We start from the raw sequence: 26,602 nt of genomic DNA, 5'->3' as shown, positions 1-26,602 counted from the left end.
AGCATTTTTAAGAGGATATTTTTATATATGCTCTAACATAGTCACTACTTTTAGAGGAAGGATTAACTAAATAAACTATTAATAGTCCGCTGTTACAAAAGAAAAACCCTGGAAAATCTAGTTTCAGTGATAAAATAGGTCCAGCACAATTCCTTCCTTCACTGATTTCTGAAATTGTTCTCTCACAGGAGGAAATAATATCACAGGTAAATACCATGTGGCCCAAGTACCAGGGGGCAACCTTACAAGTCACAGTCATCACTCTATGTGTAGTTATTATCCAGTGACAACCTCATACAGTGATGTCATATGTAAATGTCACATATCAATGCTCTGGGAGATGGCAAGCCAAAAATGTGTATTGCTTCAACAAGCATGTGTTGGGGACCCGTCATGTGCCAAGTACTGGGATTAGAGCAGAAAACAAGACAGACAACGTTTCTGCCTTCACAGAATCTGGAAAGGGAAATGGACAATGAACATGTTGCAAACAAACAATTTCAAAGTATGAAAAGTTCCATGAAGAAAAAAAAAACAAATTAATGAATCAGAGGACATCTGATGGACATCTAGGAAGGCCTCTGTGATGAGGTGGCATTTGAGCTTGAAGGTTGAGAAGAAGCCAGCCATGGGCACAGCTGACGGTGATGCATGCCAGGCAGGAAAATAGCAAGTGCAAAGGCCCTACGATAACAGGGTTCTAGGCATGCTCAAGGAACAGGAAGGAAGCCAGTTTGGCTGGAGAGGAGTGAGGCGACAAGTGATAGACGACTGTGGGGTTAGAGAGGGAAGCAAGGGCCAGATCACAGATCTTCTCTTGTGGGCCTTGAGGAGGAGTTTGGATTTTATAAATGGAACGCATTGTGGGTGCCATGTGATTTTACACTCTGAGAAGATCGCTGTAACAGCTACTGAGAACTGTCATGTGTAAAGATGACGCCCTGTTCACTCGCCCCAACTCTAAGGAGGCGGTCCCTCTTCCAGGAAACCTCCAGCCAAGCACCTAGCTCATTCCAAGCCCACGCCTGAACCGAACGCGTCCCAGAGGGAAGTGTCTTCTGATTGGACAAATCTGGGCGTATGATCTTCCTGAAGGTGAGTCAGGCGGAGCCCACTGTGATTGGTTACAAGCTCTCCTTTCTCTTCCAATGAGACAGCTATTCCGAAGAGTGCGCTCGTCACTTTCCCCTTGTGAGATGAGTGCGCTCTGTGATTGGCTCTCCCTGTATGAGTGACAGCACTTCCAGCCTATGGGCGCCATGACGTGGCGGCGCGACCTGGGTGCCTAGGGCCGTACAGCTGGAATTCGGGGCTGTCAGTTCGCTTCCAGCTCTGTACATCAGCCACGCGCGCCGCTCGCTCTATGGCCGCCCCGCCGCAGCTCCGGGCCCTGCTCCTGGCGGTCAACGCACTGCTACGCAAGCGTCGCTACCACGCTGCACTGGCCATGGTTAAGGGCTTTCGGAACGGGGCCGTGTGAGTGGGGCCGTCGGGCTGGGGCTCAGGGACCGTACTGGCTGGGGTCGGAGGCGCGGGTTGGAGGCCTGGTGCCACCGTGCCGTGTGCTTTGGAGCAGCCCTCTTGTGTCTCTAGGTTTCAGTGTTCACCATCTCTGCAAGGGGAGCTGAATTTTGGGTTCCAAGCGCCTTCCCGGCTCTGATCCAGGCTCCCACTGCAGTTTCAGGGACCTCCATGCTTTACAACTTGGCCTTTTTGCTTTGACCGCTTCCATGCCAGCCCTTGTTTCCCCTCATTTGGGTCCAGTTCACCCCGCCTCGGTGTGTGCCCTTGGGCCTATCTGGCCTCAGTGGCCCCATCTACACAATGGGAAACTGGGCTCTGGCCTTAACTAGGCAGGTGGATGCCTTTTGCCTATGCTCCCTCAATTAAGTTGCCCATGGACTCGCAGCCTGCTTTCCTCTCCTCATCTGCAGGACTCCAGTGCAAGTCCTTATCTGGCACAGGGGGCTCCTGGGGCGTGTCAATGAATGTAAAAGATGCTGCAACTGTTCTGGCCATCCTGCCGACAAGGAGAGGAGGTCTTAGGGTCATTTCTCCTGGCTGGGCCCAGAGAGGGGAGCTTGGCCTCCTAATTTAAACCCCATGTATAACAGCTACCGTTTATTGGGGGCTTACTGTGCTAAAACTGGGGACAGAGCAGAGAACAAACAAGATAAAGGGCTGTGTCCCCCTGGAGTTGGCTTCCTAGGGGCAACATGTCATAGTGGTGAGGATGTAGACTGCCTCATCTTCATGTTGAACCCTGGTGCCACTTGAGCAAGTGTGGTCTTGAGCAAGTCATTCGTTTCGCCAAGCCTCAATTTCTATAAAATGGGTGTGGTAATAGCACTTACATAGTCAAGATTGAGTGAATATGTGTGAAATGTGCAGCATAGCACCTGATCTATCTATCTATATAGATCTAGTTTTTTATATGCATATATATAAAACTGTCGACTGTTATTACTATTGTTATATTCACATGGATGCCTCTTTTTATCTCTACTTTTTTTTTTTTTTTTTTTTGTGATGCTAGAGGCTCAAAGGATGCCTCTTTTTAAGTGTCATCTTCTCATTGAGGCTATCCCTGAACTCCCCACCTCCTCTTTATTTTTCCCTATAGTACTTGTCACTGTTTGACACTAAGTAGTTCACTTCTGTATCTTGTTTTTGTTTTTTTTTTTTTTAGAGATGGAATCTCACTGTTTCCCAGGCTGGAGTACAGTGGCATGATCATAGCTCACTGCAACCTCCAACTCCTGGGCTCAAGGGATCCTCCTGCCTCAGCCTCCTGAGTAGCTGGGTCTACAGGTGCCTGCCACCATGTATGGCTAATTTTTTAAAATTAATTTTTGTAGAGATGGGATCTCATTGTGTTGTCCAAGCTAGTCTCAAACTCCTGGCCTCAAGCAATCCTCCCACCTCGGCCTCCCATAGTGCTGGGATTATATGTGTGAACCACTGTGCCTGGCCTGTATCTTGTTTTTATATTCAGTCCATCTCTCTCACTAGAAAGTGAACTTCATGAGGACAGAAATTTTTATATATTTTGTTCCTTGGTGTATTCCTAGCACCTGGTACATAATAGATGCTCGAATATTTATTGGATGAATGAATGTGTGCAAAGTAGGAATTGTCTTTGTCTCCACTTTCTAGATTAAAAGGCTGTGGCTCAGAAGTAAACCACTTGCTCATAGTCACATCACCAGGTCAGGGTTGGAGCCAGGATTCAAACCCAGGGATGCCCAATCCCAGTGCCAGACTCTTGGCTTCCAAGTGTACTCAGAGTCAGGTAGAAGCTGGTTCCCACTGGGTCTGGCCAGATTATATCAGCCACTCATTGGTATGACCAGGGTGAGATGGACCCTGAGATAATGTTAGTGGCTCCATTGCCAAGCTATTATTCACAGGGCAAAGCAGGAATGAATAGGAATCCCACAGGCCCTGGTGCCAGCGGGCATTGCCCAATGCTGACTTTGTACCTGCCCCCACTCCGTCTCTTCCTGTGTGTGACTTCAGAGGACCTTGGCAGCAAAATCAGGCACTTTCTTTTTTTTTTTTTTTTTTTTTTTTTTTTTTTTTTTTCTTTAAGCTGTTACTTCTGATGGAAAAAATCAGGCACTTTCTGAGATTAGTCCCTTAGACTGTAATCCCAGTTTCTTCATTTTAAAAGTTGAACAACCCTTTTCTGACCTCAGTTTCCTCCTCTGTGAAATGGAAACAGTAAACCCACCCATACAGGGGTGCTCTAAGGTAATGATCCCATTCTGGTTAGTGCTAAGATGCTATGCCTATCTGTTAGGACTTAGTCCAGAGATTCAAAGTCTGACCATTGGCCGGGCGCAGTGGCTCACGCCTGTAATCCTAGCTCTTTGGGAGGCTGAGGCAGGCGGATTGCTCAAGGTCAGGAGTTCGAAACCAGCCTGAGCAAGAGCAAGACCCTGTCTCTACTATAAATAGAAAGAAATTAATTGGCCAACTAATATATATATATACAAAAAATTAGCCGGGCATGGTGGCGAATGCCTGTAGTCCCAGCTACTTGGGAGGCTGAGGCAGGAGGATTGCTTGAGCCAGGAGTTTGAGGTTGCTGTGAGCTAGGCTGATGCCAGGGCACTCACTGTAGCCTGGGCAACAAAGTGAGACTCTGTCTCAGAAAAAAAAAAAGCAAAGTCTGACGATTAAACTACCATGGTAGTAACAGGTGATCAAGAATGCTTTACAGAGGAGGTGATAATGATATTTTGAAGGCTGAGTTGGAATTTGGCAGGGAGAGAAGGGCTGCCCAGGCAGAAGGAATGGCTTGAACAAAGGCCTGGAGGTGGAAAAAATATGCTGTTTGTGAAGAGAGCCCATTTGTTTAGGGAGGCTGACATAAAAGTCTGAGATGTTTGAACTTTTTAAAATTTTAACTTGCTTTGATGTTCTACCCCTAAATATTTTTCAGTGTGCATCTCTAAAACTAAGAGTATTTTCCTATATGGCTAAATTTTCACAGTTGCATTTAATAAGTTAATAATAATTCTATAATATTATTATCCAGTCAGTAGTCAAATTGGCCAGGCGTGATGGCTCACACCTGTAATCCTAGCACTTTGTAAGGCTGAGCCAGGAGGATTGCTTGAGCCCAGGAGTTTCACGTTGCAGTGAGCTGTGGTAACACCACTGCACTCTAGCCCAGCTGAAAGAGTGAGACCCTATCTCAAAAAAAAAAAAAAAATCAAATTGTCCTAGTTGTCCAACAGATGTCCTCTACAGCTAGTTTGTCCTGGCCAAGATGCTCCAGGACATCACATTGCCCTCGTCATTATGTCCTTTAAATCCTTTTTAATCTAGGGCATCCCTTTTTTTTAGGAGTAATCCTCTGCACAGGAGAGTAACCAGCTCACATCTGAGTTTGAAGACTTCAGGAAGGGGCTTGGCAGATATAGGGACTTGGGGGCACTATTCTGCTTATGTCTGGAGTACAAGGAAGGACCCTTTAGCCCTGACCAACCAGAGGAAGCTGAGGCCTCTTTGTTCAGGAGAACGAGATGTGTCTTTGTAGGGTACTGGGGGAAGAGAGCTCTCTGGGGCTGGGATGGGGGTTCTAGCCCTCCCCACTACTAGGCAGGAGAGAAGGTAAGTGATTCAGCATCACCTCCATAACAGTAGCACCGGCTTCAAATTGTTAACATTGTGTTCGGGCACAGTAGTTCACACCTGTAGTCCTAACACTCTGTAAGGCCAAGGCAGGAGGATTGCTTGAGGCCAGGAGTTTGAGACCAGCCTAAGCAAGAGCAGGACTCCATCTCTACAAAAAATAGAAAAATTAGCTGGGTGTGGTGGCGCATGCCTGTAGTCCCAGCTACTCAGGAGGCTGAAGCAGGAGCCCGGGAGTTTGAGGTTGTAGTGAGCTATGATGATGCCACTGCACTCTAGCCTGGGCAAAAGAGCAGGACCCAGTTATAAAAAAATAAATAAATTGTTAACATTTTTAATTTCTTTAATTTTATTTTTTTAAAATTAGGTAACACATGCACAAAGGCATAAAAAGTTAGATGCGGCCGGGCGCGGTGGCTCATGCCTATAATCCTAGCACTCTGGGAGGCCAAGGCGGGCAGATTGCTCAAGGTCAGGAGTTCGAAACCAGCCTGAGCAAGAGCAAGACCCCGCCTCTACTATAAAAATAGAAAGAAATTAATTGGCCAACTAATATATATAGAAAAAAATGAGCCTGGCATGGTAGCACATGCCTGTAGTCCCAGCTACTCCAGAGGCTGAGGCAGAAGGATTGCTTGAGCCCAGGAGTTTGAGGTTGCTGTGAGCTAGGCTGATGCCACGGCACTCACTCTAGCCTGGGCATCAAAGGGAGACTCTGTCTCAAAAATAAAAAATTAGACACTAAAATGTCCTGCCCACCCCACCCTCTGTCACCCAGTCCCTCTTCCTGGGAGCAACTCCTGTGTCCAGTTTCTTACATCTTTCTCCAGCAATATTATATGCATATACAAACACATACATGTATTCTCTCCACATAGTCTTTTTTTTTTTCCTTTTGTCTAACCTATTCTGTGCTATCCACAGTCTTTTTAAAAATTGCTATTCTGAAATAATTTTAGATTTATAGAAGAATTTCATTTTATACAGTTATTGCTATGCTGCACACATTGCCATATATCTTGCTCTAATAAATCCTGCACACACTCCCTATCGGTATGCGTAAAGCCACCTCATTCTTTTATAGCTATGTAGTATTCCACTGAATGGTGGAACCATTGTTTATTTCCCAGTCGGTGGATGGACATGGGTTTGATTCCATTCTTTTTTTGTTTCAAACAAACCTACAGTAGTCATTCACATGTATTCAGGTGACATTGTGTGGCTCATGACCATTGTCTCAAGGAGGCTGTCAAGGATTTTTAGACCCTGTGACCTGGTAAGACCAGGGTTAGGTGCTTGGAGAGCTCGGTCAGAGATGGGGTAGGGGGTGTCCAATAAAGAAGAATAAGAAGAGACGCTAATATTGATTGAGGTAGGAACTGTTACATGTGCTACAATCTTAACTGCCAAAAGCAACTCTGTGAAATGGAGAATACTTTTTTTTTTTTTTTTGAGACAGAGTCTCCTTTTGTTGCCCAGGCTAGAGTGAGTGCCATGGCACAGCCTAGCTCACAGCAACCTCAAACTCTTGGGCTCAAGCAATCCTCCTGCCTCAGCCTCCCGAGTAGCTGGGACTACAGGCATGTGCCACCATGCCTGGCTAAGTTTTTCTGTATATATTAGTTGGCCAATTTCTATTTATAGTAGAGACGGGGGTCTTACTCTTGCTCAGGCTGGTTTCGAACTCCTGACCTTGAGCAATCTGCCTGCCTCTGCCTGCCTCTGCCTCCCAGAGAGCTAGGATTACAGGCATGAGCCACTGTGCCCGGCCGAGAATATCTTTTATTGGTGGGAGAAGCGAGGCTCAGAGAGGGTAAGTGATTTATCCAAGTTCATACAGGAAAACATGGCAGGGCTTTGGCACTAAGTACCATCTTCTGTCTACTACCCATTTGAGTATATGGGCAACTCATTTAACCTACTGAGTTAAAACAATGAATGTGAACGTGGTCTTGTTCACATAATCCCCAAATGAGTAGGTGAAAGGAGGGTCAGGGGAAAAAGGTTTGAATCTTAAAAAGAGGCCATTAGGGGCCAGGTGAGGTGGCTCACGCCTGTAATACTAACACTCTGGGAGGCGAAGGCGGGAGGATCACTCAAGGTCAGGAGTTCGAGACCAGCCTGAGCAAGAGCAAGAGCCCGTCTCTACTATAAATAGAAAGAAATTGGCCGGTCACGGTGGCTCATGCCTATAATTCTAGTACACTGAGAAGCCGAGGTGGGTGGATTGCTCAAGGTCAGGGGTTCGAAACCAGCCTGAGCAAGAGCAAAACCCTGTCTCTACTATAAATAGAAAGAAATTAATTGGCCAACTAATATATATAGAAAAAATTAGCTGGGCATGGTGGTACATGCCTGTAGTCCCAGCTACTTGGGAGGCTGAGGCAGGAGGATTGCTTGAGCCCAAGAGTTTGAGGTTGCTGTGAGCTAGGCTGACGCCTTGGCACTCACTCTAGCCTGGGCAACAAAGTGAGACTCTGTCTCAAATAAAATAAAATAAAATAAAAATAGAAAGAAATTAATTGGACAACTAAAAATATATAGAAAAAATTAGCCAGGCATGGTGGCACATGCCTGTAGTCCCAGCTACTCGGGATGCTGAGACAGAAGGATTGCTTGAGCCCAAGAGTTGGAGGTTGCTGTGAGCTAGGCTGACGCCATAGCACTCTAGCCAGGGCAACAGAGTGAGACTCTGTCTCAAAAAAAAAAAAAGAAAAAAGAGGCCATTATGTAACATTTGAAATGTGTAATAATTTTAAAAGCAATGCTTAATCATTATAGATCATTTTGGAAATATAGAAAAGTTAAAAAAGCAAACAAAAATAAATTTCCATATTCCTCCATCCCAGGGGACACTGCTAATAACATCGTGGCTTATTTCCTTCCAGTCTTTTTTTTTTCTTACTTAAAATTTATTATTTTTTACTTTTTTATTCTTTTTCTTTTTTCCTTTCCATTACAAAGGGTACACCTGAACCAGTGTTTTTTTAAAATGTGTTTTTACAAAGTCGAGGTTCTTCTGTGTATAACAGTCGAAAAGAGGCACATTTTGATAGGTAGAAGGAATTACAATGTTACTTAACAACTGAGGGAATTTGTTAACTTTAAGATGGACCAAGCTGAAGATAGAACCTTCTAGAAATTACATTCCCTCACAGGTAATTAGGGCTGTTCTAGAATCAGTCAGTCAGCAATCATTTATTGAGCACATACTACATGTCAGGTGCCATGTGGGGTACTGGAGACTCTGCAGAGAAGCCAGACACATTCCCTGCCCTCACAGTCTAGACTGCCCCACAGTCTAGTACGGGAAAGAGATGAATATAATAGAATAAATAATTAGGCACAGTAATGATAGGAATAATCGAGTCATTACATTGGGAGTGTAAAGTGCTGCAGAGAATTCTGGGGATCTGTGTCAATGAGAATGTCGCCCAAACCTGGGCTGGAGCGTCAGGAAGCCTTTGCAGAGGGTCCTGCTGGGGATGGCTGGGGAAAAGGCAGCTGGGTGAGCACAAGGGAGGACACTCCAGGTGCAGGGAGCAGCCTGGACAGGCTGGGAGCAGAGATTACCGATTTGTGAAAGGAAGGCCACAGTGTCTGCAGCAGGAGAAGAGGGACCTGGGGGGAGGCAGGAGCCGCCGGGAGGAGGGGTTGTGGCCTGCTGCCTGGTCAAGGCTGTAGGGAGGAGCCTGAGCTCTGTTCTATGAATAGGGGGAAGGTGTTGGAGGCTTTTTTTTTTTTTTCTTTAGGAGTCACAGTCAAATCTAGCCAAGAGTGTTGGAGGCTTTTAAGCTGGGAGTAATGTGATGAGATTTATGTTTCTGAAAGATGAGACTGGCTGCAGTGGGAACCTGGGGATGGGACCGAGGGGGCAACTCCACAAAGCCGGTTGAACAAGGTTGGTGGAGACCTTTTACATACACTGTCTCCTTCCGTGAAAATGATACCCAGCCCTCTGAGGTTTAACATCCCTGTTTACAGTTGGGGAAACTGAGGTTTGGAGAAGTTAAATGACAAGCCCAAGACCACACTACCAGGAAGTGTCAGAGCTGAGATTTGAATCCAGATCTAACTGGAAAGCCATCATTATTTTTCCTCCCAGAGAAGCGTTAGACTTGGGATGGGGAGAGGGGGCAAGGAGTCAGAGGGAGGGACCAGGATACTGTGACACAGTGATGCTGTAGTAACTGTGTTCTTCTGTTTCTACAGCTATGGAGCCAAAATCCGGGCCCCTCACGCACTGGTTATGACCTTCCTCTTCCGGAATGGCAGGTACCCACCCTCTAGAAACCCCTCTAACTAGGAGAGAATGTGGTCAGTCCTCAGGGCCAGGACGGCTGCAGTAGCTTCCTCCCCTCACCCCACACCTCCTAAAGTCTAACTCTGACCCTGTTCTCCCTGCTAAAGCTCCCTTGCGTCCTCTAAAGAAGGCCAGCTTCCAGGCCTGGCCTTCAAGACATTTAGTAGCCTGGCCTCAGCTGTATCCTCATTATGTCCACCCTGGGGTGCCCTTGGCACACAGAACTGGCCGCCATTCCATGCAATGCCATGCGTGGTTCTACCTCCACACATTTGCTCCTGCAGTACCCCCTTCCAGGATTGCCTTTCCTCTCTCACCCCACCTTGATTTCCCCCCTGGCAACCCATACCGGTTCTCTGAGGATCACTTCCTCTGGGAAGGTGTCCCTGATCTCTCCTCTCTCATTCAAGCTTCGTGGCCTTCTTCTTTTTTTTTTTTTTTTTTTTTTGAGACAGAGTCTCGCTTTGTTGCCCAGGCTAGAGTGAGTGCCGTGGCGTCAGCCTAGCTCACAGCAACCTCAAACTCCTGGGCTCGAGTGATCCTTCTGCCTCAGCCTCCCGAGTAGCTGGGACTACAGGCATGCGCCACCATGCCCGGCTAATTTTTTTTTTTTATATATATATCAGTTGGCCAATTAATTTCTTTCTATTCATAGTAGAGACGGGGTCTCGCTCTTGCTCAGGCTGGTTTTGAACTCCTGACCTTGAGCAATCCGCCCGCCTCGGCCTCCCAAGAGCTAGGATTACAGGCGTGAGCCACAGCGCCCGGCCCGTGGCCTTCTTCTGATCTCCCATAACTCTTCCCGTAAGGCACTTCTCAGAAAACATGTGTGGCCTAGTTGTTATGTATGTAGACTCACATGAAGTTAACAGGAACCACACGCTGACAGCCTACTGGCCACATCCAACACACAAGATTTTCTCTTTTTGTATTTTTTTTTTTGAGACAGAGTCATGCTTTGTTCCCCAGGTTAGAGTGAGTGCCGTGGCGTCAGACTAGCTCACAGCAACCTCAAATTCCTGGGCTCAAGCCATCCTCCTGCCTCAGCCTCCCGAGTAGCTGGGACTACAGGCATGCGCCACCATGCCCGGCTCATTTTTTCTATATATATATTAGTTGTCCAATTAATTTCTTTCTATTTATCATAGAGATGGGGTCTCGCTCTTGCTCAGGCTGGTTTCAAACTCCTGACCTCGAGCAATCCGCCCGCCTCGGCCTCCCAGAGTGCTGGGATTTGTATTTTTGTTTTTATTTGTCTATTTTTGTTTTGTTTTTCCCTCCAAATCATTTTTTTTAATTGAACTCATTCAGCAAATGTTTATTGAGCATCTATTATGTGTCAGATGTTGTTCTAGGTGTGGGGATATAGCAGTGAACAAAACAGACAATGATCCTGCCCTCCTATAGCTCACATTCCAGCAGGGGGTGGCAAAAAAGAAACATAATAAATAAGGAAAGTATATGGTATGTTAGAAGGTGATATGGCTGTGGAAAAGAAAAAATAGGGCAGGGAAAGAGGGAAAGGGGATGGGAGGTGCTGGGTGGAGGGGCAGGTTGCAAAATTAAATAGGGAAGGCCTCCGTGAGAAAGTTACATTGGAGTAAAGTCTTGCAGGAGGTGAAAAGGTTGGCCAAGTGGCTATCAGGGAAAAGAGTGTTCCAGGCTGCAAGGGCGTTGACTTGGGATCATGCCAGCTGAGTGTGAGGAGGCTGGAGAGGAGGGTTGTTTTTGTTTTTTTTTTGAGATAGAGGCTTGCTCTGTTGCCCTGGGTAGAGTGCAGTGGTGTCACCATAGCTCACTACAATCTCAAATTCCTGGGCGCAAGTGATCCTCCTGTCTCAGCCACCTGAGTGGCTAGGACTACAGGCCCATACCACAATGTCCAACTAATTTTTCTGTTTTTTGTGGAGATGAGTCTTGCTCTTGCTCAGGCTGGTCTCAAACTCCTGGTCTCCTGCCTTGGCCTCCCAGAGTGCTAGGATTACAGGCTAAGCACAGTGCCAGGCCTGGAGGGGAGGGATTGAAGGGAAGAGAAGACAGAGGAGGATCACGGCAGAAACCTGCATCAGTTCTCTCTAGCTTTGGACCTTAGAGAAGAAGGGAGTTTGGCTTTTTCCTTCATTTATTTTTTATTTTTTTGAGACAGAGTCTCACTCTGTTGCCCGGGCTAGAGTGCCATGGTGTCAGCCTAGCTCACAGCAACCTCAAACTCCTGGGCTCAAGCAATCCTTCTGCCTCAGCCTCCCGAGTAGCTGGGACTACAGGCATGCGCCACCATGCCTGGCCAATTTTTTCTATATATTTTTAGTTGACCAATTAATTTCTTTTCTATTTTTAGTAGAGATGGTGTCTTGCTCTTGCTCAGGCTGGTTTCGAATTCATGACTTTGAGTGATCCACCCACCTTGACCTCTCAGAGTGCTAGGATTACAAGTGTGAGCCACCGCGCCTGGCCAACTCTGGAGATTGTTGTAAGATTTTTTTTTTTTTTTTTTTTTTTGAGACAGAGTCTCGCTTTGTTGCCCAGGCTAGAGTGAGTGCCGTGGCGTCAGCCTAGCTCACAGCAACCTCAAACTCCTGGGCTTGAGTGATCCTTCTGCCTCAGCCTCCCGAGTAGCTGGGACTACAGGCATGCGCCACCATGCCCGGCTAATTTTATACATATATATCAGTTGGCCAATTAATTTCTTTCAATTTATAGTAGAGACGGGGTCTTGCTCTTGCTCAGGCTGGTTTTGAACTCCTGACCTTGAGCAATCCGCCCGCCTCGGCCCCCTAGAGTGCTAGGATTACAGGCGTGAGCCACAGCGCCCGGCCTGTTGTAAGATTTTGAGCAGGAGTGTGTCTTTATTTCACTTAGGTTTTAACAGTGTGAAAGTTAAGCATTTGCTGCCAGGTTAAGAGATTGACATGGGGGGTGCGGGCAGAGGGGCCGCACAAGGGCAGAAGTAGGTTTACGCTGGAGGCTGTGGCAGTGATCCAAGTGAGCACGATGGTAGTTTGGATCTTGGTGGTGTCCTTGGAAGGGAGAAGAGTGGTCAGTCTCTAGAAATGTTTTGAAGGCAGGATTAGTGCCTACATTTAAAAACTGGGAGATTGGCCAGGCGCCGTGGCTCACGCCTGTAATCCTAGCACTTTGGGAGGCCGAGGCAGGTGGATCGCTCGAGGTCAGGAGTTCGAAACCAGCCTGAGCAAGAGTGAGACCCCGTCTCTACTATAAATAGAAAGAAATTAATTGGACAACTAAAAATATATAGAAAAAATTAGCCGGGCATGGTGGTGCATGCATGTAGTCCCAACTACCTGGGAAGCTGAGGCAGTAGGATTGCTTGAGCCCAGGAGTTTGAGGTTGCTGTGAGCTAGGCTGACGCCAGGGTACTCACTCTAGCCTGGGCAACAAAGAGAGACTCTGTCTCAAAAAAAAAAAAAAAAAAACTGGGAGATTTCACATAGCAACCCTGGGGCCCATGTTTGTGTGGGGTGAGAACCAGCTGCCTGGCATTTCCACCCAGGTGGCAGATTTCCAGAGGGCCCAGTGGATCCACCCCATTCATTTATGGCCCTTGTCTAGCCTTGAGGGCACTGAGTTTGCCTTTCCTGAGTTGAGGAGTATACTGCGTTCCTCTCCCTGCGTCTCTTTGCTGCCCCCTAGTGATTTTTAAAAGATAAACTGAATCACCTCTACTTAAATGTTCACTCCTCAGGACAAAAACAAAACTCAGCATGGCTCCACTGCCTCTGCCCCACATCCTTCTCAGGCATTCTCTGCTCGAGGCCACTATGGCTTCTCTCTGTTCCTTTACTGCCCACGCTTGCCTTAGGGCCCTTGCCCGTGCTGTGCCTGAGATGCAACCTCCTACCCCCTGACCTCATCCACATCCACTCTTTCCCATGCATCAGCTCTCCTCAGGGTCAAAATTTAACCCTTCTTTTATTTATCTTACATTTCCTGCTCCCATTCGAACATGAGCCCTATGAGGGTGGTGGGCAGATCTGTTTGTTCTCAGAATTGTGTCCCCAGATCCAGCACATTGCTTCACATTTACTCAAGAAAATATTTATTAGCTGAGCATGGTGGCTCAAGCCTATAATCCAGCTACTCCGGAGCTGAGGCGGGAGGATCACTTGAGCCCAGGAGTTCGAGAACAGCCTGGGGAACATAGTGAGACTCTGTCTCTAAGGAATAAATGAATGAATAAAAAAAATTGATTAAACACCTACTATGTGCCAAGCCCTGTTGTAGGTCCTGAGGATAAACAAGCCAGATCTAGGTACCACCAGTAGCTTGTCCTGGGTGGGGCAGGGGTGGGGGAAGATAATAAACAAGCAAGTAATTGTCAGGTGGTGATAAACAAAAATAGGGTGGGAGGATGGGATGTGATGGGCATTCTTTTATATGGGGTGATCAGGGAAGGCCTCTCTGAGGAGGTGGCATTGAGTCAAGACCTGAAGCAGGAGAGCCAGCAGCCCCAGGGACTTGGAGGGTAGAGGCATGGATTGAATGTGCATTGGCCATGAGCTTCATGGCTGGTCAGTTTGCATGCCCAGTGGGTAAACACCCTGGAACCACTGGGCCTGCACTCACGGGGGACTCCCTGTATTTGTGCAGCCTCCGGGAGAAGCTGCGGGCCATCCTGCAGGCCACGTACACCCACTCCCGGAACCTGGCCTGCTTTGTGTTCACCTACAAGGGTCTCTGTGCCCTGCAGTCCCATGTGCAGGGCAAGACCTACCAATTTCACTCATTCCTGGCTGCTGCCTTGGGGGGCATGCTGGTGTTTGGAGCCAACAACAACATCAACAGCCAGGTAAAGATCCTCCCCTGAGGTGGGGCTGGGGCTTGGGCATGGGTCAGGTGTAGAGGTGAAGGTTGGGGTTGAAGAAGATGCGTTCTTGGACCCTTCTACGCCTGAGGTCTGTGATTTTTCCAGTCCCCATGTGACCTTGCGAAAGTCACTTCCCCCTCAATTTCCCCATCTGTCAACCAAGCAGTTTGATGAAGTTCCATGATTCCCAAAATCACTGTATGTGTACTGCTCTCTCTGGGGCAGAGATTTTTAAAAAAACAAAACAAAAAACTACTCTAGGTGGAGCTCTGGCTCACACCTCTAATCCTAGTACTCTGGAAGGCCGAGGGGGGAGGATTGCTTGTGCTTAGGCGTTTGAGGTTGCAATGAGCCACAATGACATCACTGTACACTACCCCGCGCGACAGAATGAGACTGTCAATCAGTCATTACAGTAGCCCTCAAACTTTAGAAAAAACCAAAAACACTCTCTAGTGAAATGAAGGAAAAAATGACTCTGGAGTAAGGTTTTCATAAAAGAAAATACTAAACTCCAAAAATTGTCTCTTATTCTATGACTTGTCCTTTTTCTGGTTTGAAATTCCCCTTTTTTGGCTGGGCACGGTGGCTCACGTCTGTAATCCTAGCATTCTGGGAGGCCAAAGCAGGCGGATTGTTTGAGCTCAGGAGTTCAAGACCAGCCTGAGCAAGAGTGAGACCTCGTCTCTACTACAAAATAGGAAAAATTAGCCTGGCATGGTGGCACATGCCTGTAGTCCCAGCTACTTGGGAGGCTGAGGCAGGAGGATTGCCTGAGCCCAGAAGTTTGAGATTGCTGTGAGCTAGGCTGACACCACGGCACTCTAGCCCCAGCAACAGAGTGAGACTCTGTCTCAAAAAATAAAAAGTAAAAATAAATAAATAAATAAAATTCCCTTTTTAATGAAATGATGATGATGAAGGATTAGACTAAATGCTAGTTGTTGTATTTTACTTTATTTTTAGAAACAGGGTCCCTAAAATTAGCCATGATGCCTGGCTAATTTTTAAATGTTTTGTAAAGATGAGGACTTGCTATCTTGCTTGGGCTGGTTTCAAACTCCTGGCCTTGAACAATCCTCCCACCATTGGCCTCCCAAAGTGCTGGGATTACAGGTGTGAGCCACTGAGCCTGGTCATTCTTGCCCATTTTCTAATTGGCTTGTTTCTTTTTTAAACCACTGAGTTTTGAGGATTTTCAAAAATATTATATATTCTAGATACTAGTCCTTTGTCACACACGTTTGTAAATATCTTCTCCTAGTTTGTAGCATTTCTTTTTGTCATCTTATCATGGGCTTTCACAGAGGAAAAAAAAAATTGGTTTATTTGAGATCAGATCTTGCCATGTTGCCCAGGCTGGTCTTGAACTCCTCCTGGCCTCAAGTGATCTTCCTGACTTGGCCTCCCAAAGTACCAGGATTATAGGTGTGAGCTACCACACCTGGCCTCACTGAGAAAATGTTTTAATTTCTTATTTTTTAGAGATGAGGTCTTCCTGTGTTACCCACACTGTACTTAAACTCCTGGGCACAGGTGGTCCTTCCGCTTCAACCTCTTGAATAGCTGGGGCTATAGGTGTGTGCTACCACACCTGGCTCAGATTTTTAAGTTTTGGTTGGGCACAGTGGCTCATACCTGTAATCTTAGCACTTTGGGAAGCTGAGGTGGGAGGAACACTTGAGACCAGGAATTTGAGACCAGCCTGGGCAACATAGCAAGCCCTTATCTCTTATCTCTACAAAAAATAAAAAACTTAGTCAGGCCTGGTCATGAGTGCTTGTAGTCCTAGCCACTCAGGAGGCTGAGACAGGAGAATGGCTTGAGCCCAGGAGTTTGAGGTTGCAGTGAGCTATGACGATGCCATTGCACTCTAGCCCAGGCAACAGACCAAGACTCTGTCTCAAAAAATAAAATAAAATAAAATAAAATAAAATAAAATAAAATAAAATAAAATAAAATATATATATATATATATATATATTGAGTTTTGATGAGATCCAATTTATCAATTTTTCCTTTTATGGGTCAGTTTTCCTTTTTGGTGTCAGTTTACCTCTTTGTTTTGAATCATGTAAATGTGTTCATTCTTTTAAATTTCTAATGGAATGGAATAATAAAAGACAGACATAGGAATATTAAAATGCCTGTTACATGCCACTTCAAGTCCTCTTGCATATCCTCTTTAAAAAACATGATCAGTCTCGACCGGGCATGGTGGCTCACGCCTGTAATCCCAGCACTCTGGGAGGCCAAGACAGGCGTATCGCTCTAGGTCAGGAGTTCGAAACCAGCCTAAGTGAGACCCCGTCTCTACTAAAAATAGAAAGAAATTAATTGACCAACTAAAAATATATATACAAAAAATTAGCTGGGCATGGTGGCACGTGCCTGTAGTCCCAGCTACTCGGGAGGCTGAGGCAGAAGGATTGCTTGAGCCCAGGAGTTTGAGGTTGCTGTGAGCTAGTCTGACGCCACGGCACTCACTCTAGCCTGGGCAACAAAGTGAGACTCTGTCTCAAAAAATAAAAATAAATAAAAATAAAAAACATGATCTGTGCACAGGGGTGGGTAGGAAGAAGGTTCCCAGTGGCTTTGCCTACCAGTAATCCCCATCATTCCCTCTCTGCAGATCAGCATGTACCTGTTGTCACGTGTCCTGTTTGCCCTGTGCCGCCTGGGTATGGAGAAGGGCTACATCCCTGAGCCCAAGCGGGACTTGTTCCCCGTGTTCACTGCAGTGGTGTGGGGGCTCGTGCTGTGGCTCTTTGAGTATCACCGGCCCACGCTGCAGCCCTCACTACAGTCCTCCATGACCTACCTCTACGACGACAGCAATGTCTGGCACGACATCTCAGACTTCCTCATCTATAACAAGAGCCGCCCTTCCGAGTAACACAGCCCCAAGGTGCTTATGGGGGGCTTCTCCACCCGAGTAGGCTCCAGGCGGCATTGGCCGCAGCTCAGGGTTTGGCTCCATCAGCAAACCCTCCCGGAGGATGCCACCTTCGCAAGATCACAGGCCTCAGACTCCAGCGTGTATTGTACCAGGGTTCCGCTGGCCGAAGTAAAAGCACTGATTTTCAAATCCCAGTAGGTACCCTTGAATGATGGAACAAGTGGTGGAATCAGGCAGAGGAGTCTTAAGCTTGGTTCCAGCCGTGCTGCTGACTTCCATGAGATGGGGCAAATCACACCCCTCTCTGGGCCTCAGGGGTCATTTTTTTTCTGAGATAGAGTCTTGCTCAGTCACCGTAGGCTAGAGTGCAGTGACATCATTGCAGCTCACTGCAGCCTCAAACTCCTGGGCTCAAGTGATCCTCCTGCCTCAGCCTCCCTAGTAGCTGAGACTTCAGGCATGAGCCATCACACCTAGCTAATTTTTCTATTTTTGGTAGAGACGAGATCTCGCTTTTGCTCAGGCTGGTCTCCAACTCCTGAGCTCAGGCAATCCTCCCACTTCAGCCTCCCAGAGTGCTAGGATTACAGGCGTGAGCCATCGCACCCGGCTGCCTTGGGGGTCATTGAGCTCAGAGGAAGGTCCTGAGGTCTCTTTCTGATGGGTATGTTCCTTCTGACTATTCTTACATCACAGAGGGCTCCTTGCTACTGGGCAGTGGGTTGGAAATACTTAAAAAAGAAAATTAAGTTCCTGATCTCAGGTATTCTATTGGAAGAGTTCTAAAGCTCCACTGTCCAGTAGAATCACAATGTGAGTCATGTAAGTGAGTATATTTTTTCTAGTACACATTTGAAAAAGAAATAGGTAAGATTAATCTTAATTATATCTATTAACTAATATTTCTAAAATATTATTTCAACATAATTAACAAAAAATGAGACATTTTACACTCTTTTTTCTGCACCTCAAAATCAGGTGTATGTTTTACACAGCACACCTCAATTTGACCAACCATGTTTCCAGTGCTCAGTAGCCACATGTGGCTAGTGGCTACCATATGAGCAACACAAATATAGAATACCTGTATCCCCACAGAAGATTCTAGTGGACAGTGCAGATCTAGAGCTAGAGGACATGGGTTTGAGTCCCCACTCCACCACTTTCTAACCTTGGGGAAGGTTCTGAGCCTCTCAGAGCCTCGATTTATCATAAAATGAGATAATCACACTACCCGGTGTCCACATTGGACTTTACAACTATAGCTGCTGCCACTAATACTAATTACTTCCCTTTAGTGAATTCCTACTTCCTCCTGGGTGCTTTGCACATATTATTATTTTTTTTATTTTTTTTTTTTGAGACAGAGTCTCGCTTTGTTTTCCCAGGCTAGAGTGAGTGCCGTGGTGTCAGCCTAGCTCACAGCAACCTCAAACTCCTGGGCTCAAGCAATCCTCCTGTCTCAGCCTCCCAAGTAGCTGGGACTACAGGCATCCGCCACCATGCCCGGCTAAGTTTTTTTCTATATATATTAGTTGGCCAATTAATTTCTTTCTGTTTATAGTAGAGACGGGGTCTCACTCTTGCTCAGGCTGGTTTCGAACTCCTGACCTCGAGCAATCCACCTGCCTCAGCCTCCCAGAGTGCTAGGATACAGGCGAGAGCCACCGCGCCCGGCTTGTTATTATTTTTTGAGACTGAGTCTTGCTCTGTTGCCTGGGCTAGAGTGCTGTGGCGTCAGCCTAGCTCACAGCAACCTCCAACTCCTGAGCTCAAGGAATCCTTTTGCCTCAGCCTCCATAGTAGCTGGGACTACAGGCATGCTCCACCATGCCAGGCTATTTTTTTCTATATATTTTTAGTTGTCTAGCTAATTTCTTTCTATTTTTGGTAGAGGCGAAGTCTCACTCTTGCTCAGGCTGGTCTTGAACTCCTGAGCTTGATCCATCCTCCCGCCTCAGCCTCCCAGAGTGCTAGGATTACAGGCGTGAGCTACTGTGCCCGGCCTCACACATTATTTTATTCCATGCAATAACCTTGCAGGTGTGTATTTTGATCCCCATTTTACAGATGCAGAAACTGAGGGTGAGACAGGGGAGTAACTTGCCCAAGGTAATACGACTCATATGACAGCCTAATCAGAATTTGAAGCTAGATCTGTCTTATTTCAAAGCCCTTGTTTTTTTTTCAGAGCCTTGTTTCAAATTTAGAAATGAAGCTATACTATGCAAATGTTAGCTAGTTATAGGATCTGGGCCAGAAGGGGGTGTAAACTGAAATGCCTGCAGGGGCCTGCACTGGCATAAATGGAAGTGTTCAGGGTGCTGTGCAGTAGGGAGTGATGGGGACATAGTAAACTGGAGACTTGTCTGCCAATCTGATGCTTTAAAACCACCATGCTAGACAAATCAAACAAGTCTCCAGGAAAATTTGGTCCATGGGTTACCAATTTGAGACCCTTGGTCTAGTAGGAACACTTCTATTAATATACTTCCCCACCAGTCTCTTTTTTCCCCCGGCGTATTATGGGGGTACAAATGTTTAGGTTACGTATATTGCCTTTGCCTCACCCAAGTTGAGCTTCAAGTGTGTGTGTCCACCCCCCAGATGGTGTACACTACACCCACTAGGTGTGAATATAGCCACCCCTTCCTCCCTCCTCACCTGCCAGACACCTGATGAATGTTACTACTATATGTGCACATAAGTATTGATCAATTAATACCAATTCGATGGTGAGTACATGTGGTGCTTGTTTTTCCATTCTTGTGACACTTCACTTAAGAGAATGTGCACTAGTCTCTTTTTGTGTTTTAGAATTACTAGTAGAAATGGACACGAGTCATGGGAGATCTTATTAAAATAAAATACAGATTCTGATTCAGTGGGCCTAGAATGAGGCCTGAGACTCTGCATTTCTCGTGGGCTCCCAGGTGCTGCAGATGCTGGTCTGAGCCACACCTTGAGTAATGAGGGAGTCGGGGGTGATAGAGGCCAACCATTATCATCCCATGTGAGAAATGAGTCACAGAGCTGTTGGGGACTTGAGGTGGGATTAGATCCAATTCTACAAGCAGTGTTCTCAGCCACAGTTTACTGCAAGCTGGAAGTAGGTGATTTTGAAGATTCTTTAACTCAGCCTGTGGAGGTTAGGAGGAGTGGGGTGCTCTGCCTCTGTCTCCTCTAACTTACCACATTAGTGCGCGCCAGCCAACTTTTCCAGTTACCAGTCCTATGTCTTTCTGCCTGCTCTGCTACCCTGCAGTGGCCTGAAATGCTGGGGGATTAACACATCCCTGGAGCAGCCCATAACCGATGGCTGATACATACCCCACCCCGCAGCCTGCGGTCCGCAGGGGGTGACCCGGAAGTGTGTGCTCTGCACTGGCTTCCAGAGCTCCCCCGCAGGACTGAGCTCCGGCTGCCCACAGTGCTAGCTTGCTTGATACCACCCTCCCCTGTCTCCCTTCCTCATGCCTCTACCACTGCTTCCTGCAGCCACGCCCCATGCGAACCACTGGCAAAGCCTTGTCTTACTAAAACTGGCTTCTGGTGCAGCAGGTTGAGAGGCAGTTATAACAAGGTGGTTAGGGACATAGGCTTTGGGTCCAGAGTGCCTGGGCTCAAGCCTTGTCCCCACCATTTCCTTCGGCAAGTCACTCAACCATTCTGTGCCTCCGTTTCCTCATCTGTACAATAGGCGTTGTGATAGCACATACCTCATAGGGTGGTCTGGAGGATTAGATGATATGACACATAAAGTGAGCCCTCCACAAATATTGCTGTCATTTGTAATATAGTGACCAAATGTGGGAGGAAGTATGGGCCTGAGAACTGAGTCCAGCCTGTTTTTAGCCTGTCCTGCCCCCCTGCTGGAGGTAAAGCCTTGGCCACCTGCCCTCCTGAAGTGTCCCCACTGCTGCTGGGGGTTGGCAGTCTCCACTACCGACTGTCTCCGCTCTCTAAGAATAGGTTTCCCTCACAGATGGCATCTCTCTGGATCCTGCCAGAACATCTGGTGCCTCCAACTGCACACTCCAGGGAGGGGGCGGTGTGGTCCTCGCCGAGGAGCAGGGCTGGCTTCTGCAGACCTGGGCGGTATCCCACTCCACTCTTCCTGGCGGAACCTCCATTTTCTAAGATCTGCGTGACAGGGATGGCCACACCACCCAAAGGGCTTGGGCACACCATAGGCACTGCAGCTGCTAAATGCTAGTTCCTGAAACAGCACAGTGGTTTAGTCTGTATTTACTAAGCATCTGCTACAGTCCTATTAAGTCTTTTGACATGCAAGACTGTAAGAAAAAAATTTTAATCACATATATACACGTAGTACAAAACTCCAACAGTTATAAAGACTATAACAGGGAAAGGTCAGCTTCCCTCCTACACCCACATGCCACCCCCAGGGTTAACACTTACTAGTACAGCCTTCCTAAGATGTTCTATGCATAGCCGCCTATCTTTGTCTTATAAGAAACTTTTAAATTGCAAGGTCATCTCAACATTTTGGCATTTCCTCCTGGTCCTCTGTGTGTTTGGTTTCTCTTTGATCAATAATCTGATATAGGCTGCGCGTGGTGGTCACACTTGTAATCCTAGCACTCTGGGAGGCTGAGGCGGGAGGATCACTTGAGCTCAGGAGTTCAAGACCAGCCTGAGCAAGAGCAAAACCCTGTCTCTACTATAAATAGAAAGAAATTAGCCAAACAACTAAAAATAGAAAGAATTAGCCGCGCATGGTGGTGCATGCCTGTAGTCCCAGCTACTCGGGAGGCTGAGGCAGAAGGATTGCTTGAGCCCAGGAGTTTGAGGTTGCTGTGAGCTAGACTGATGCCACGGCACTCTAGCCCAGGCAAGAGAGTGAGACTCTGTCTCAAATAATAATAATAATCTGATATAAAACTGAATTCTTTCCTTGAGCCCATCCCCTGCCCGCCCCCCACAGCTCCACCTCCCGAATATCATGGGTAGGTTGTTAGTGTGTCAGTGTGAAGATGAATCACCCTAGATGTCCCAAGCCTTGCAGTGGATGGCACCCACATTCAGGCCATGGAACTCCAAGTGAAAGGGGAAGGACAAACCAAAGTTAACGTGAGGCCCTTCTACTGCTCCAATCCCAAATTAGAGATGGTAAGTGAGCCCGAGTGAGAGCAGTGACTCACAGGCCGAGTCCCCGAGGAGCTGCCTCATTTGCCACTGCCACCTAGCCTTCCACATCGGGGCTCCAGAAAGGATCCTGGCAACAGGGTTCCTTCCACACTGTTCACCTTTCCCTCTCCATGAGTGCATTTTGGGCTTACAAGAATTAGGCTTTGAACCTGACTCCCTCCTAAACCTGAACACCGTGCTGTGCTCTACCTCCCCAAACGAACCCTGCGTCACCACAATCCGTGACTTCAGATGGGTCACTTTCTTTGACAAATTAGAGGGTAGTTATAAAAGGAAATGTTATTTTTTCCCCTCCCCTTGTCTTATGCGATTCACAGGGAAAGTGTGCCTTACTTTAGCCTTGAAGAGCACTTGGGGTGAGAGGGCTTTGATCTTAAGCAGAAGTCCCTGCAGGGCTCACTTGTAGGGGCTGGAGGCCTCTCTGGCCCAGGTAGAGGACAGAGGGAGAGCTGAGCTCTCTTCTAAAAGTATTGTTTTGAGAAAGGGTTTCAAACGCAGGGCTCCCTGTTTTCTGTGCCAGAACTCTGTGCTCAGCTGCTGTAAATGTCGTGATTTAATACACAAGACAGAAACCAGGCGGAATTGAAATGCAGGTCCCGTGGTCTGTGTCAGAAACCCTGTTCTCATTGCTCTTCCGGCCTCTCCCTGCAGCCTCTTCTGGGCTGAGTGTCAGCTGAGAGAAGGATTGGGGCCAGACCACATCAGCTCTTTTAGGACACTCCTTTTTAGAGTGCCTTTTTTTTTCATGTGTGTCGTGAAACCCCTTTGGGATCCGATGAAGCCCATCGGCCCTTCACATGCTGTTTCCAAAACCCATTAAATGAAATACATGGGATTGCAAAAGAGACCAATTCATTGAATATTGAAATAGTTATCAAAATAATTTTTAAATTTGTGATTTAAAAAATTTGTGTCTAAGTTCGTGGAACTTGGGGTTTGTGGATCCCAGATTCAGAGCCCCTGCTCGAGAGTGGTCTTCACAGCCCGACCACGCAGCAGCTGTCCTTGTTTAACAAGCCCTGAGCATGGGACTCATAAAGTAATAGCTAATGCTGGCCGAGTTCTTAGTGCCAGGTGATGGTGGGGGCCAGAATTCAGCAGTGAAGGAAGCCACTTCTGCCCACCTGGGGCTCACAGTGCAGGGAGGGAAGACCGACTGATGAAGATGCAAGTTAGATTTGGAGGGTGGTAGGCACTATGAAGGGGATACAGAGCAGGGCAGCAGGGTGACTTGGGAGAGACTGGGAGGTGGTTTTCCCTGGAAGGCCTCTTGGAGGAGGTGATGTTTGCTCTGAGCCCTGAACAATGAGGAGAGGACTGTGCATAGCTGTGGAGGAAGCGTGTTCCTAGTCAGAGATCCTGAAAGTGCACAGGCCCTGAGGAGGGAACAGCATTCCAGGGCCTGGAAGGGGGCCAGCCTGGCTGAGACAGTGCAGGGGTGGGGCTAGCTGGGTCCATCAGGCAGCTCTGTGGACCAGGGAAAGGGGTTCGGGTTTTTTTCTAAGCATGGTGGGCAGCCTTTGGCAGGTACAGGCAGGGGGATGAGGTGATGTGAAGACCCTTCTAGCTGCACGCAGAGAACAGAGTGCAGGAGGCCAGGCTGGCAGCATGAATCCCTGTGAGAAAGCCGTGTGGTGGTCTAGGTGAGAGACCATGACAGCCTGGCCCAGGATGGGGGTGGCAGGTGGTGACAGAGGTAGAGAAAAGTGGGCAGATCTGGGTGTACTTTGGAGAGAGACACAGTGACTGAGCTTTGGAGGTGGGGTGATGGAGAGGGGAGTAGTGAATGACTCCTATGTCTCCCCTCCTTAGGCCTTGCCCCCCTGCCTCCTCAGCCCCCCACTGCCCTCCATGGCCCCTCTTGAGCCTGTGGCCTGCCCACCCGGCCCCTGGCACACCAGGCTTCCCAGCTGGCCCTGATTGTTGTTACTCCCCAGGGAGTCATGGGAACATGCTCCCCCAGCCCCCGCCACCCCCCTCTCCTCAGACAGGGCCCGGCCCTAACAATGCCCCCTCAGCCAGCCAGTGGCCTGGACACAATGCCCCTGTTTCGGTCGGTTGCCAGCTCCAGGAGGCCTGCTGGGTTTCCTGGCCTGTTTGGCATATATATAACTGTGGCTTCCAGCAGGGATTTTTTTGTTGTTTTTTTTAAAAAAAAAGAATCTCTGGCTCCTCCTCTTTGAATATCTTAATATATTATAAAACGTCTTTCTCTTCCCATCCTGAGCCCTCCCCTCTTCCCTCCCTGACTGCATTTGCCATGTGCCCATCAAGCTGGGGACCAAATGCAGGTCAGCAGGTGTCAGCGAGAAAATGAGAAAAAGAAAGAAAAGCTGAGCGCTCTACCACGGCCATCCTCGATATGCGGGTGATGGCAACATCACGAGAGTACCCTAAGGGCCTGTGACATGGCAGCACTGTGCCCTTTTTGTACCATAGCTCATCACTTCCAGGATGCCACTAACAATGAGCTATGCCATCATTTTCAGCCCCTGAGAAAAAAAAGATCTACTGACTTAAAAATGGACATTCCATTGATTGTCTTATGTACCTCAATTTTGAAGATATTAAAGTATGAAAAAAAAATCTCTTAGAATCAATGGAATATGAGATTGTCTCACCTGCACACTTTATTGCCCTCCAGACATATATTTTTCCTCCTTGTTTCTGTGCCAGCCTGTGCCTAATAGAATGTGGGGGACAGGGCAGGGATTGCTTCATGAAACTCTCCTATTCCGCAGCCTAACAAGAAGTTTATCTTTTTTTTGAGGAAAAATCGAGATGAGAATGTAAGCAAGCACCTTCAGGGATTCATCCTTCTTCTTCTCTTTTTTTTTTTTTTTTTTGAGACAAGGTCTTGCTCTGTCACCCAAGCTGGAATGCAGTGGTGTCAGCATCCTTCCGCCTCAGCCTGCAGTGTATGTAGCTGGAATACAGGCGTGTGCCACCACACCCAGCTACTTTTTCTTTCTGTTTTTGGTAGAGATTGGGTCTCACTCTTCTGGAAAGCACCATTATTATCATCCCCATTTTACAGATGAAAAACAGCACCTCGGCTCTGAGACTCTAAGGGCACCCCACCCTCTCACTGTGGCCCTATGTCCAGTTTTGCCCTTTCCTGGGAAAAGCATGACTTCTCCTCAGAGGGTTGGGTGATGCAGAGAGAGAAAGTTGCACTGGGAGATCCCTGTAGAGAAGGGAGGTCCCCAGAGCAAGAGCTCAGAGAGTGCCTGGGCTTGGGGGGTAGGCAGCTCACTAATGGACCTGAGACCTATCCAATTATATTGGACCTCGGACCCTCTGCCCAAACACCACTGAACATATGGGCCGACTGATTGTATAAGGCCACACAATCAGGCTGTTGGCTTGCACTAAGGCCCCCATCTCCTATTTCACCATGAATGCCCACTTTTCCTACTCTTCCACATGCATGTCTTTTCTAGTCACCTGCAAAACAGAGGAACAGTGCTGGTACCAGTTGGTTCCTTGGTAGTAACAACATGACTAATAGCAATTAACATTTATTGGGTGCTCACTCTGTGCCAGGCACCATACTTGAGGAGTTGCAAACTCATACCTAGAATGTTCACTGAGTGAGGCAAGCCAGGGAGGGACTGTAGTGGCCTGGAAGGTCAAGGCACTGGCTAGAGAGGGGACAGCAACTGCTTAGCATCGTGATGGAATTAATTCATAATTTTAAAAAATACTCTGTTGGCAAATTAAATCATATCTGAGGGCCAGCATGCAAACCCTGCCTGCCTGTTTTCTTAAAACCTGACACCCATCCTGTAAAGGAACTGTTACCCCTTGTTCCATGGTTGAGGTAAGCAAAGCTCTCCAAGAGGGTGAATTACTTCCCCAAAATCATATAGCCGGGAGGCCACAGTGTTGGGGTCTGCCTGACTCCAAAGGTTTGCTGCTATGTTAGACTGCCTCTCTGATGGGTACGGGGCCTGTCCAGACAGCAGAATTGGCACAGTGACAGAACATCTCCAGGGACAGTAAACTGTCAGTGTAGCATCGAGGGATTATTCAAGAGGAATGAGGAGTTGCAGATGCAAAACTCCCTGCCTCCCTCTGCCAGAACTCAACAATGGACGTCTCTGTGCCTCCTAATAAAATTAAATCATTACAGAATCATTTCTCCCAATTATGCATTCCTTATAATGATGGGATATTCATGTTTGGAGTTCTTTTTTTTTAAAGCTAAGAATGTATGTTTAGGGGAGGTGCTGTATGTGGAATAAATAGGTTTAAATTA

General features: G+C 47.3%; 1 protein-coding gene across 2 annotated transcripts; it reads left to right on the top strand.

The window, feature by feature from the left end:
• Positions 1–1,265: 1,265 nt before the first annotated feature.
• On the top strand, positions 1,266–26,602 carry PXMP4 (peroxisomal membrane protein 4). 2 transcript variants are annotated; one of them, XM_012755150.3, is made up of 4 exons: positions 1,266–1,476; positions 9,355–9,417; positions 14,054–14,252; positions 16,903–26,602. In XM_012755150.3, the coding sequence occupies exons 1-4, from the start codon at positions 1,364–1,366 to the stop codon at positions 17,164–17,166; spliced, it is 639 nt and encodes a 212-aa protein (XP_012610604.1). In that variant the 5' UTR covers positions 1,266–1,363; the 3' UTR covers positions 17,167–26,602. The 2 variants fall into 2 exon arrangements, with proteins under 2 accessions (XP_012610604.1, XP_012610605.1); XM_012755151.3 differs by lacking the exon at positions 14,054–14,252.

This window comes from Microcebus murinus, chromosome 16 (genome assembly GCF_040939455.1).
Source record: "Microcebus murinus isolate Inina chromosome 16, M.murinus_Inina_mat1.0, whole genome shotgun sequence".
In the NCBI taxonomy this organism is placed as follows: domain Eukaryota; kingdom Metazoa; phylum Chordata; class Mammalia; order Primates; family Cheirogaleidae; genus Microcebus; species Microcebus murinus.
Note: the sequence above shows the minus strand (reverse complement) of the source record. Positions and strands in the feature narration are given on the sequence as shown.